Source organism: Triturus cristatus, chromosome 11 (genome assembly GCF_964204655.1).
Source record: "Triturus cristatus chromosome 11, aTriCri1.1, whole genome shotgun sequence".
Taxonomy (NCBI): Eukaryota; Metazoa; Chordata; class Amphibia; order Caudata; family Salamandridae; genus Triturus; species Triturus cristatus.
The window spans coordinates 586,822,550-586,835,903 of NC_140594.1; the positions used below are offsets into that span (position 1 = coordinate 586,822,550).

Consider the following 13,354-nt stretch of genomic DNA (forward strand, 5'->3'; position numbering starts at 1 on the left):
TCTGCACAGACTGGTGTCGTGGGGAGAGAGTTATGGGGGCAAAGAGATTAATGATGTACATTTCACAACGTGATGGGTGTGAACAATGAATGTCTTCTTCAGAGTAAGTACTGTGTGATCTGTGAGCAGACCTATTTGCTTTAGTACATTCTGATTTGCGTTTGCACAGCACACTACGGTGCTATATTCTTGTGAACGGACTGGTAACTTGCTTGTGCACAATGGGATACTTGTGAGCACAGATTAACGTGCGTGTGCGCTGCCTGACCCACTACTGAACTTGTGCTCGCACGGTTTATTTCTCTCTCGTGGGGATAGGACGTCTGGCGTGTGACTGAGTGACCTTAGCCGAGGGTGCCAGCCTTTCAGAGGCCCCCTGTCACGCTGAATGAATCTTCCGATTTCTCCACAAACTGCTCGGCCTCTGGTGCACAGGTGGGCCCGCTTGTGCTCAGGCACACCAGATCAGTAATTGGAAGCAGGAGCTGCTCTGTTTGAAGTTTGGATGCCGGGGGTGTATGTGAAATTCCGCAAGAGGGCCTGGAGACAGTTTCCTCTCTGAGAGGGAGCGCCACATCCCCTCATATCTCCGCTCCCGTGCAGAGACTGTGCTCGCGTGCCACCCGACGAGGCTCCCTCGCACGTAGAAGCGTGGCTTTAGAGGAGGCCAGCGCCGTGTCTGACCACAGTCCAGGTGCGGCGGTGCGCAGGATTGACGCAAGGCGCGTGACCTTACATCGACGCTGACAGGCTTCACTTGATGCTCAGGGAGCCCTCTGTTGGAGTCTTTTCAGTTTCACTCTTGGAATTGACTGGAGACTTCTTATCTTCACTCAAATCTCGTATACTTCTTTGGATGCACTTTTGACGCCACTCGGGGTGGTTTTATTTCACTTCCAACTCCTGGACTTTACTGGATGCTTCCGGACTTCACAAAGATACTAGCGTTCATTGATGCTCAAGAGTACCACGAAGGAGCTCCTTGACTTATTTGAGGGTTCTTGAAGTGCACTGCAGGCACCTGGACCACACTTGGGTCTCATGGACTTCCGTTGGGGTTGCTTGACTTCATTCGAGGCTTCTAGACCTCAGGTGCATGGCACAAGTTCACATGAGGTTCTTAACATTCACTTAAGGGTTGTTTGGACTTCATTCAAAGCCGAGCCCTGCAGCCACCGCTCAAGGTTGCTCACCAGCCAATAGAAGGTCTACACCCACCACTGAAGGTTCTGCTCCAGAGGCCTCCTCTTCAGGATTCTCACGTTCCATTCAAACTTTGCTGTTTTCCAAACATGATAGACCACAGACTGGCACTGCTGCTCCTACTGGCGATGCTGGGAGTCACCAATTGCCTCCCCAAACCTAGTTGGCGGCTGATGGATGAGCCTGAGGGGTGCCACTGTGTGCCTGAGCTCTGTCCACAGCCCACCGCTTGCTTAGCAGGCCTGGTACGTGACCGTTGCCACTGTTGTTTGGAGTGTGGCAATGTGGAGGGCCAGGTCTGTGACTTGGATGGTGGCCGGCCCCTCCATGGCCGCTGTGGGGAGAACCTGCTCTGCAAAATGGATATTGGTGGCCTGGAGCATGGTGAGATACCACAGCCTCGCTGCACATGTCGGACTCAGCGTGCCATCTGCGGCTCCAATCGCAAGACATATGCAAATGTGTGTGCATTCAAGGAAGCGGCGCAGGCAGCCGGCGGGGCTAGGAATCTCAGTATGGCTGACAGTGGACCATGCCGGACAGGTAAGTATGACACATGGTGACTCACTGGTCTGTCGAGAAGGCTTACCGACAGGAAAATTGAGATAATTTTTCTAATGGGCAGATTCTTCTGAAAGTCCCTTATGGCAATGTCAGAGGTGATCTCAGAACAGAGCACTGCTCTTGAAGCTAAATTTGTTCAGGACAGGGACTGTGTTCACCTACAGATGCTAGCAGACACACCAGAGCTGCTCTCAGAGGTGGTCACTGTGCTAAAAGATAGACTCATCCTCCTCAGTGACAACTATTCAAATCCCTACTTAGACTATCCTTTCCTGTAGCACCCCTTCATTTCTCCAGCTCTCGCCTATGCTGGAGTCACAGTTCCACCTCCATGCTTGCAAACGGCATAATGTCGGGCAGGACTGCTCTAATTCCTTCTGCCACATCTTAAATTCGAATTGAATTGAAATTGAATTGAATTGTGTCACTTCCACCTGCTCTGTGACAAGATGGCTTTGAGCTGGGGCATATCAGATGAAGTAAATTAAATTTTGGGGCTGTAAATTGGACCGCGCATAAGCCTGAGATGCTGCCAGGAACAGACAGCATAGCCTTGCAAGACATGACATAGCATGTACAACACTGCTCTGCAGAATACAGATTACCTTATCAAGGAATGATATAGCATGCCTCCGAATCTCATGGCATGCTATACAATATCGTGGTAGGCTATGTAAACCCTTGCTTCGTTTTTCTGTATTCTTCTAGGCCATGCGTTATTATACCATAGTATGTTATGCTGTTCTGTATTGTATTGTATTGTAAATGCATTTATATAGCGCTTGCTACCCCTGATGAGGCGTCAAAGCGCTTTTTTTCGGCGAGTAGCACGCTACTCCGGAACCCATAAAGGATTAGTAGTGAATTAGAATAGTGAAAATATGAAAGTAATTTGAGTGGTGGATATGTTAGTCTGTTATTTGGATTGAAAAGGATAGTGGAGGGATAGAAGAGGGAAAAAAAGGTTTGCATTTATATAGCGCTTGCTACCCTTGATGGGTTGTTGAAGTACTTTTTGGGATGTAGTAGCCTGTATTATGCTGTGCTATAATGTGATATGTTATGTTGTGCTATATTTGTGCTCTTTTTCTTTGCCGTGCCTTGACTTATGTGCCTGAAGTATCACACTGTCAAAATAGTGGCGAGACTGAACGACCATTGCAACTCAGGTACAGCTTTGTGGTTCCAGTGGTATGTGTTCATTTGGGTGAGTAAACTGGAATGCCTTAGCTGTAAGGCGTTTTTTTTCAATTAGATGAGGGTTATCCGACAGCTTTTGCTTCCCAACTAAAATTACCTCATGTTGGATCACTTCAGCAGTATGATGCATGGTAAATGATTTGATTAATGAGAACGCTGACGTCAATGGTTATTTTTTATCTGTATATTTCTGTCTGCCCGCTGTCTCTTGATGCCCCCAAATCTTCTCCTTAGTGGAAGGGCACTAGCAGCTTTTTCTGCCCTCCCTAGCTGCTGCAACATGCTCTACCTTACTAGACAGGGTACCCAGAGTCACGTGACATGTGGTAAAGAGCTGGGGTGGCAGCAGGTCACACCTTAAATCCTTTTCTGAATTCCAGATGCAGCAGTAACCATGGGGATGCACACCCACCATCCGGTCCCCTATGCAAACAATAACTTCTTTTACAGGGGTGCGAAAACCTGCACATCCTGATGCTGTCATATGCAAATCAGGGAACAGGAAACCGCCTACTGATACAGTGTAGCTAGCACATCAGCTGCTGCGCTTCAGTTGAGAACAATTCATATTTTTAGTATAATTTACAGAAGAACTGTTAATAATGTCATTCTTCTTATCTTATTTATTTTTCTGGCGTTTTTACCTGGTTTTGTGATTAAATACCAAAATGTGTGTTCATTTAAGAAACATAATTTCTCAAAGCTCAGAAGACAATAGTACACCGTCCACCACTGCCGAGATATACCAAACAGTAAAACTCCATGGGCCGTATTACACATTATCACTGTTTGTACCCGGCGCATCTTTCAAAAGTTGAGCCGGGCGCAAACAGTGATAATGTGCCCCATTGTGGTGTATGCGCTGCCCCCAGGGTAGCCGCAAACTCGTGCTGCCCTGAGGGCAGCGCATTCATGTGAAAATGTTTTCATTGTGCAGGCGGCACCCGCCTGTACTTTCAAAGGGGTTTAGAGACCCCCTTGCAGGCGGGTGCAGTCAATGAGTGCACCTGCCTACAAGGGGATGTCTGGGGGGTTCATGGGACCTCCTTTAACCCCTGCAGATGGCTGTTGTCAGGAGCCTCACTGACAGTGCGCCACCTTTTAAATGGCGCACTGTCAGTGTGCCTCCTGAGGGCTTCTTTGACTCTGCACCCGTGTCTATTATATGGCGCAGGCGCAAAGTCAAAGGAATTCCCTAATTTGCATAGGGCACGCCCCTTTGCAAATGAAGGAACACCCGCTGTTGATAGCGCTGGCGCTTTAAGTGCGCTAGCGCTATCGATATTATAGAAGGGGATGCATACACGCCTGCGTTCCCCTTCTATAATTCCAAAGTGCCCCGGGGGCACGCAAAGCGGGCGCAAATGCCCGTTGCGCCCCTTGGGCACCACCTGTAATATGGTCCCATATCTGCCACTGTACAGAAGGGCCTCGTCCCCATTTCTTGAATTCTACAAGAAGCTAAAGGCCTAGATTTTCGAGTAGTCCCACCAGGCCTTAGGTGTGGCTACACACCTACTCAGCGCCAGGATACCTTCCCGGGTGATAGTACGCTCTACAAACACCACGCCACATCTCACCATGGCACATAACCATCGTAGAGTACTTCACTCCCTGTGTCATCACACCATCTGACATCACGTTTCAATGCATCACATGATATACAATGCTAGACCATACCACGCTACACCACACAAAAAACGACACTAAAAGACCATTCAACACCGTATCAGACCGCACTATCCATCATCATACAGTGCCAAACTACATAAACTAATCCCACACCACTAAATGCCACGCAATACCACCCATGCTGCACCACAGCATTCTACAGCACATTACAATAACTCGCCCCACATCTAACATTCCCACATCACACTTCATCATAATATCTAACAACCACATTCTGCTGTTCATCACCATATCATACCAAACTACATCACACTTTACAATCCCAACTCGTGCTCTATCTGTCTTATACTCACCAGCAGACTAATGTGATTTCTTACTTTGTTAGGGTCTGATTCCTCTCAGGGCACTAACCACCTACCATTTCTGTTTCCTAACCTCTTCTTACTACTTTATTCTCTTGCCACATTCATGGCTGTATTGTCTTGACTTTCTTTGCCCAAGCCCACCTGTCTATCCAGTGGACAAAATACCTAAAATTGTTTGCCTGTTATGCGCTATGGCACCATCAGCCAATGTTGCACGAGTGCTTCAGGGAAATTCATTCTATCAACAAGTATCCACCCTCATTCCCTGATCTCTATAGGGGCGGCTGGCATTAAAGTGTGTGAGGGCATTGCCCTACAATCATAGGGGGAGGAGAAGGCACTTTGAGTAGCTTAACACAAAGGCCTACTAGATGCTTGGTGATGAAGCAGCCTAGATTGTTTTTAGGCCTGGTCTTTGAGACAGCTTTAGCTGTTTCATCAGCCTATTGTTTTCCCCAAAAAGTCAAACATAACACACATGCCTAGAGGACTTTTGGTCAAGAGGCTTCATCCCTTAGTCTGTTGAATAATTATTCACAATTTCCTACCACTCATCAAAGCTTACAATAGGACCATTGGATCAACCCACTTCATCCATTGGTTTCCTTCACTTTGGATGATTGCATAAAGCTTGTGCACATTGTTCACACATATTTCATTTCACTTCTGTCACAAAGCTTCTTCAAACTGTCCTTTTTAAGTTTTGTGCCTCTTATTTTTTTTGTTTACACAGCCTTTTTTGCTTGCACTTCTGGTGCCCAGTTAGATGGTGATTCAGTTCCTATTTCATTTTCAAAGTTGCTTTTATAAAAGGTTTAAGTGACACTGTGATATCATAGCTGCCTACAACTTGAGTGCTTGACTGTTTGATGAGTTTTTTCATGTTGGTTTTATAAAACGTAATAGTAAAATCATGCCACAACTGAAAGGGTTGTTTCTTAATAAAATCACTTTTAAAACAGCGACATCGCCATATCAGTGAATGGTTTTCAAGCATATGGTGGCCACATTTATGTTGTGGTCTGTTTTCTCTTCTATTTATGTCATATCTGCATTAACAAATGCATAAAAACCCTTAACCATTGTGCAAGCATACCAAGGCCAGGCCCATTAACTTGGCCAATGTTTAGCTTTTTGTTTTGTGTTTATTTGGCCTAGGGAGCTCTGCTCTTGTACCAGACGAGGCCTTTCTTAAGTTGGAGGCACAAGCCGGGGCCAGTGCTTAATTTGTAAAAAAAGTAAGTGCCAGAGCCTTTCTCAGAAATCCACTGCAGTTTGCACCACCCATTGCCATTACCTCAACTAGTAACAAGCACTCTCCTACAAGTGTGAACATTTGGAATATTCCAAGCCACTCAAAGCTATAAAAATGACCCAAACGGTTGGTTTTATACATTTGTTATATATATTGAATTTTTACACACACTTGATGTGCTCACCTAAAAAATAGACAAATAGTGGCACTGTGTGGTAAACTGTCATAAGTACTGGTGTTGGGAATTAAGTGCAGATGCCGAGCACCTGCAAAAAACCTGCTCCAATTAAGCACTGGTAACACTGGCACGGCTTAGCAATGATGGATCTATTTGATGTGGAGCGGTGCTTACTTCTGTGGCCCAGGGTGGGGTCAGCACAGCTATTCATGTAACGAGCCAGAAGCGGAAAAGGCAGATGGGGACAAGGTAGAAGTGGTGGCAATCCTGCTGGTTTAGTTTTCAGTGCAGAAGGGTAGACAAGGGGAGCAGTCTGCCTGCTCTTTGTTCTGAAAATCAGTTAAACTTTCTTGAGGTGCGCAGAAGTGCATTACCTCCTCGGCCGTATTCCTCTCACAGTCTTCATGTAGGAGTTGTCTCCACTCATGCAGAACTTAACCACCAAACTCCACTTTTCCTTCCCACTCTAAGGTGACCCCTTTACTCCTGAGTAAAAGTACATCACTTCCTGGGAAGAACTTTCTGTTTTCTTTTCATTCTGCAGCCGATTGCCATCTTGACTTCAGGTGTGCGCTATTTTTCTTTTTTGTTTATGCTTTGAATCTGCAGTGGTGGATTTCTACCCAGTTTTGGTGATCACGCTTGTATGCTGGGCATATGGGGTCATGGAGGACGTCTGTGGTTTGCTGGGCAACCTTTGGCAAACACAAGAAGATGATGGACGGAGCGCTGAAACTTTTCAGACACTCATCCCCAGTCACAGATCTGGGTTGAATCCATCATCGTTCTTTAGCTCACTTCGCCACCCGAGTTTAGACCCAGCCATTTGCAAATCAGTCTTAACCCTCTTCCTCATGGGAACAGCCCAGCCCGAACTGCCAAGCCAGGTTTTCCCTGGACCGGAAACAAGCATCCTGGGACCGGTTTCTGGGTAACACCCATCATCTGCCAGGCTAGCTTGAATCCAGTGGCAAAGTGAGTAAGGGACCCACGTCTGGGCATACCCTGCCAACCTAGGACTGACAAAGCAAACACAAGGAGATGATGAACGGAACACTGAAACTTTACAGACACTCACTCCCAGTCACAGATCTGGTTTGAATCCATCATCGTTCTTTAGCTCACTTTGCCACCCCAGTTCAGACCCAGCCATATGCAAATCAGTCTTGACTCTGTTCCTCATGAGAAGAGCCCAGCCCAAACTGTCAAGCCAGGTCTTCCCTGGGCCGTAAGCAAGCATCCTGAGACCGGTTTCGGGGTAATACCCCTCATTAGCAAGGCTAGCTTGAATCCAGTAGCAAAGTGAGTAAGGGGCCCACATCTGGGCATACCCTGCCAACCTAGGGTGAACAAAGCAAACACAAGGAGATTTGGTGGGCATCTGAGATGTCGGTGAACATTTTTTCCTCTTGTGTTTCATGTTTCCCCATGATGATTGTCCTATCTGACACCATGGTATGGGATGCGGGGCTCTTGTACAGTGTCAGTATGGGTTGCTTTGACAGGTATCGACGGACATGCGGTGCGCACCTGATTCCACAATGGTGCCTCCATGATTTTGCATGTCGCGTCCCTGTGCTTCCACCTGGCCCTTATTTCTGTCAGCTGGTGCAGTGAGGGCAGCATTGCCCGGGCCATAGGCCAGCTTAATTGGAAGTGTTCTTCCTGTGCCGGTTTAATTCGGGTGAATGCGGTTGCCCTGGTGGTGTAGTTCCTTGGTTCTTTGATGCCTTTAGTGTGTCTGGGGTCTGGTGGCATCTCATGCCGGTGCATTTGATTCTGTCATCCCAGCACTTTGATGAGTGATTTGGAGGACACCCCGGTGGTGGCAGGCCATCCTCAGGGGTTCTGGTGTCCCCTGGCCATTATTGCTGCAGCTATGGGGGGTGTTTTTCGTGCTTGTGAGAGTGCTCTTCAAGCCAAGGTGCCTAGGATGGATCCTTTACTCGAGGGGGATGAGGCTGATATTAAAGGCCGTTTTGTGCAGGGCACGAACCTGGCCAAAGTTCTGCACCATGTGTGAGAGAATTAGGACTTTGCGGTTACTGCTCCAGTTCCTGCTGCAGAGCCAGACTCTTTACCCTTATACTCTTCCATTCACCATGTGCCTGTTACTGAGTGGAAGGATGTGGAGAAGCAGCCCTTGCGCCGTTTTTTGCTGAAACGTTACCCCTTGGATAACTTTGGAGAGGAGTTTCCGTCCTCAGTCAAGATTGATAACATTATAGTTGGGTTATCCTCTCAGGGAGTGGTGGTGTCAGAGGTTCCTTTGCCTTCTGATGCTGTGGACCGGAAGGTGGAAGGAGCTGTGAAGCGTACCTATGTAGCTTCGAACTGTGTTGTTCATGCGAATGCCTACTCCACTTATGCAATTCAGTCCCTCCTGAAGGACTTCCATTCTTTGGCCAAAAAGGTGCAGGAGGGTGTGGATTTTTCAGCATTGTGGCTTTGATGGAGCAACAGGTGCTCTTCCTCTCGGATTTCACTTTTGACAATCTCTGTGTTTCGGCAGAAGTTTCTAGCATGGCAATTGCAGCCCGGCGCACCATTTGGATGCGGTCGGGGAAGGTTGATGCTGCTCAGAAAGTGGTCCATTTGAAATTGCTTTTTTACTAGGTCTAAGGTTTTTGTCAGTGATTTGGAGAACAAGATTAAAAAGTCTGCAGAGAATAGGAAGCTAGTTACTTCTGTTCATCCTATTTCCAGAGGCTGAGGTTTTGGGTTCAATAGGGCCTTTCCCGCTGGAGGTAAGACCCCCAACACCAGCCCTTTTGAGGCAGGGGTCATGGCTGGGGCACCCCTCATGCAGACAAATCCCAGTACTTAGCTGCCGCTTCCTCTCCTGCCCCTCCCAAGGCATGACGGTTCTAAGTTCCACCCTGTGGAGGGGGCATCTTCAGTTCTTTCAGGACATTTGGACCCGTTCCATTTCCGATAACTGGGCCGTCCAAGTGGTCTCCAAAGATTACAGGATATATTTTGTTGAGACTACGCCTCATCATTTTTTCGACTCTCTTGTTCATTGTTCTGTGGCAAAGTTGTCGGCTCTGTCCAGGGGATTCAGTTAGTACTCTAAACGGCAGCCATTGTTCACATTCCACTTGGGGTAAGGTTACAGGGTTATTATTCCCTGATTTTCCTGGTCCCGAAAGCTTCCGGGAGTTCCGCCCTGTACTGGACCTCAAGGGAGTGAACCCTTTTATCCCTTATTTTTCCTTTAAGATGGTGTCTCTGCAGGAAATTCTGCTGCTCTTAAGGAAAGACAACGTTCCTGACTTCCATTGATCTCCTGCATACTTACATGTCCTGGTGCATCCATCTCAGCAGCGGTTTCTCCAGTTTGCTGTCCAGGGCAACCACTTCCAGTTCCGGGTCCTGTGCTTTGGGCTGGTCTCAGCTCCAAGGGTGTTCACCAAGCTCTTAGTTCCTTTGGTGGGTATTTTGCATTCTGAATGTATCCAGCTTTGTCCATGTCTGGGCGACTGGATGATTGCCTCTTGTTCTTTTTTCAAGGTCTAGACGGAGGTTCGCAGGGTGACCATGCTATGGCAGGACTACGGCTTCTTGATCAACTGGAAGAAGTCCTGGTTCTCATGACTGATGCCTGCGAAAGGGGCTGGGTGCCATTCTGGGGGATTCCGCAGCTCTGAGGCGATGGGATCAGATGCAGGCTTTTCGGTCTTCGAATTGGAAGGAGCTGGCTGTGGTCTTGAAAGCTTTTCTGTTTTTCTGTCCCTTGCTGGTGCATTCTTCGGTGTGTGTGCAGATTGACAATCAGGCCATCCACTCTTACCTGAACCGGCAGGATGGATTTTGTCAATCTCTGTTTCTCTTTGCCCAGAGGATTTGCCTTTGGGCCGAGTCCCATCTCCTGACTCTATCAGCAGTTTATCTTCCAGGTAGGGAGAATGGGCCTGCCAATGCTCTAAGACAGAGGTTTCCGTCCTCTGTAATTATGTGTCTGGACCAAGAGGTATTACAGTCCATTCTGTGTCAGTTCGGTTGCCCTTAGCTGGATCTGTTCACCACTGAGGAGAATGCCCTTTTGCCCCAATTTTGTTATTTGGTTCCTTCCTCGAGGTCTTGGGCAGTGGATGCTCTGGCTATTCCCTGGCCCAGGGGGTCTCCTTTATTGTTTTCTGCCCATTGCTCTTCTCCCTCGGGTGGTTCAGAAGGTGGGCCAGGACCAGGCAGAGATTCTGCCAATTGCCCCAGCTTGGTCAAGGCGCCCTTGAAATCTTTGTCTCCTCCGACAGGCTCCTTTGGGTGTTACCGTTCCTTCTATCCCCCCATGCAACAGCCACTTCTTCCTCTGGGCTCTTCACAGGTTGAAACTGATGGTTTGGCACTTGGGAGACAGTCCCTTTTAGGTCTGGGTTGCTCTGTGGATGTAACTGAACTCATCCAGCAGTCTCTGCGGGATTCTACCGTTAAGGCTTATGACTGCCACTGGCGGAAGTTTTCCGTCTGGTGTCAGGATAAGGGGTAGTCTTCTTCCTGTGAGTCTACAGCGGTTTTGGGGTTCTATCGGGGCGGTTTTCAGCTGGGTTTGGCTGTCTCTACCCTCCGTAGACAGTGGGCTACTGTTCAGGCTTTTCAGGGGAGTCTGTGCTGTCTGTTGCCCCACTGGCGGCTCGTCTGCTGCAGAGTTGCTCTCTCCAGCAGCTAGTGGTGCATTCCCTGGTGCCCATTTAGGATTTGCCTGGTTCTGCAGGGGTTTGCAGGGGGCTCCCTTTGAGCCATTGCAGTCCACAGACTTCAAGTCTTTCTGGAGGCCATCTCTTTGAGGAGGCAGGTTGGGGAGAATGGGGCTGTGCTGTTCTCCCCTCCTTTCCCTCACTTTTTTCCAAACAAGTTGGGGCCTCGTCCTAAAGTGGTGTCTTCTTTTCATTTGGATCTGGATATTGTTTTGCCCACTTTTTGTCCTTCTGTTTCTAATGAGGAGGTGCATTTGTATTCACTGGACATTTATCGGGCTCTTTCTATTTATCTGTGGTGCATAGCCGAGTTCCGCAAGTCTGATGCCTTGTTTGTCTCTCTTGGTTTGGCACAGGAGACGTTGCAAGCCGTCCCTCTCTACCTTGTCCCGCTGGATTAAGTTGGCCATTTCCCATTCCTTGAGTGGCCAGCTTGTCCTAGAGACTTTCCTGGGGAAGTCTATTTGGAGGGTTTCTGCCTCCTGGGTAGCTTTTAAAGGGGCTTACTTTCGGGAAATGTATTTTGCTGTCACTTGCGCCTGGCCCCACACGTTCATGTCCCACTACCGTTTACAGGTTGGTGGGGATGTTTCTTCCGATTTTGGTGCCACTGTCTTGAGTATTGTTAGTTCTCCTGTGGTGTGATGTCTGTATTCTATTGTGTCCTTGATTTAATTAAACTTCACCTGTTTTGCATACTCTTGGTGTTGTTTGTTGAAAAATCAGTGTTGGGCGTTCTCCTACGTGAGGACTGTGAGAGGAAGATGGACAAGGAGGTCAAGGCCGGACTGGGAAAAGAAACCAGCCTTGGTAAAATGCTCGGCTGGCCCCCCAGTGGGGACGGGGGTGCGGCTGAGCTGTTAGCGCAGCTGATTTTGTTACACGGGGCGATTTTGCCGGCCCCAGTAACAAAAATGGCCTCCCAGAGGCCCAGAACCAGCCCCCAACCTGGCGGCCCACCGGGGAAATGCCTGGTGCCCGCTACAGCCAGTTCGGCCCTGAAGGAGGTAATGCACCATTACTTATCAGTACTTTTCGTCACTCACAGTTCATGTCTTCCTCTTCCTGGGGTCCACTTATTTCTGTCTGTGCTTGGTTATTTCAGGAAGTCCTTTCCAGGAACTGAGGTACTTGTACTCAGGAGCACGGGGGCCATCTTGGAGTTGGAAGGAAAAGTCGAGTTTAGTGGTTAGGTTCTGTATGAGTGGAGATAACTCCTATGTGAGGGCTGTGACGAGGAAGACATGGAGTCAGAGTAATGAAAATTACTGGTGAGTAACCTATGTTCTCTGTTGCAGAGGAAGAGCTTTGAGAGAGCTGCGCTTTGTCTCCCTTCAGGACAGCTGATTACTAGTGAATGGGCCCGTAACTTTGTTTTCTTTTTAAACAAACTATACTCCTCTCACTCAACAAGAGTCTTCATTTTTCTCTCTGAATGCAGGCAGACTTTGGAACGCTCTTACACTCCACCTCCGGAAAGAGGCTAGTCATGGCGCCTTCAGGAAACACCTCAAAACCTTTCTATTCCCTTAAATCAATTCATCCTGTCTCGCCCACCCGTTAACCAGTCACGCCTAGCGCTGGGAGGCCTCCGGGTAGCCATGCGCTCTACAAATGTACCTTTCATTTCATTTCATTTCATTTCATTCATTTTGCACTGCCCTGTCAGGGAAAGTGAGTCTCCAGCAACTGCTGCAACAATCACACAATCCGTTACAGACCTGCCAAACTTCTAAAAATGTAAGAGGAGAATGCTGGGCTTTGCAGGGGAGGGACTTTGTGACAAACACTGTTTGTGAGGCACCACTATCATCCCCCTGCCCGCCCAGTTCACTCATTGTAATGGATTTCAGCTGTGCAGCTGCAAACAAAAGCTCCAAACTCACTCACTGCAGAGGTTTCAGCCCACTTTCTGACCCACACTGTGATATCAGCTTTTCACATGGTGGACATGTGAATGGAGACAATATTGTGTGGCACACGGTTGTACTGTGTGTGCTGGGAGGCCTGCTGTTTATTGATGCTTGATTGTTGCTGTAAATGCCTGCTTTACATAAACAACATATTAACTCTACATTACTCTGTTTTTTTGAGCTGTGCTTTGAACTCCCATCAATGATTGACAAACAGCGCACAACCGTTTTTCTTTCGTAACAACATTATGTGGTTATAAAAAGAAAGAAACTGTGCATGTTTTCCATTTAAATTAGGCGACTGTAGAAACAATTAAACGTCAATTACCTGGTATTGTGATTGTAGC

General features: G+C 47.9%; 1 protein-coding gene across 1 annotated transcript in view; it reads left to right on the top strand.

Annotated features, from left to right (window-relative positions):
- The first annotated feature begins 550 nt into the window (after positions 1–550).
- LOC146785134 (kazal-type serine protease inhibitor domain-containing protein 1-like) overlaps positions 551–13,354 on the top strand; it is a 258,978-nt gene continuing 246,174 nt past the window's right edge. The window contains exon 1 of the mRNA XM_085636179.1: positions 551–1,746. Within this exon, the coding sequence (XP_085492305.1) occupies positions 1,293–1,746 (454 nt within the window). The 5' untranslated portion in view covers positions 551–1,292. The remainder of the gene's footprint in view (positions 1,747–13,354) is intronic.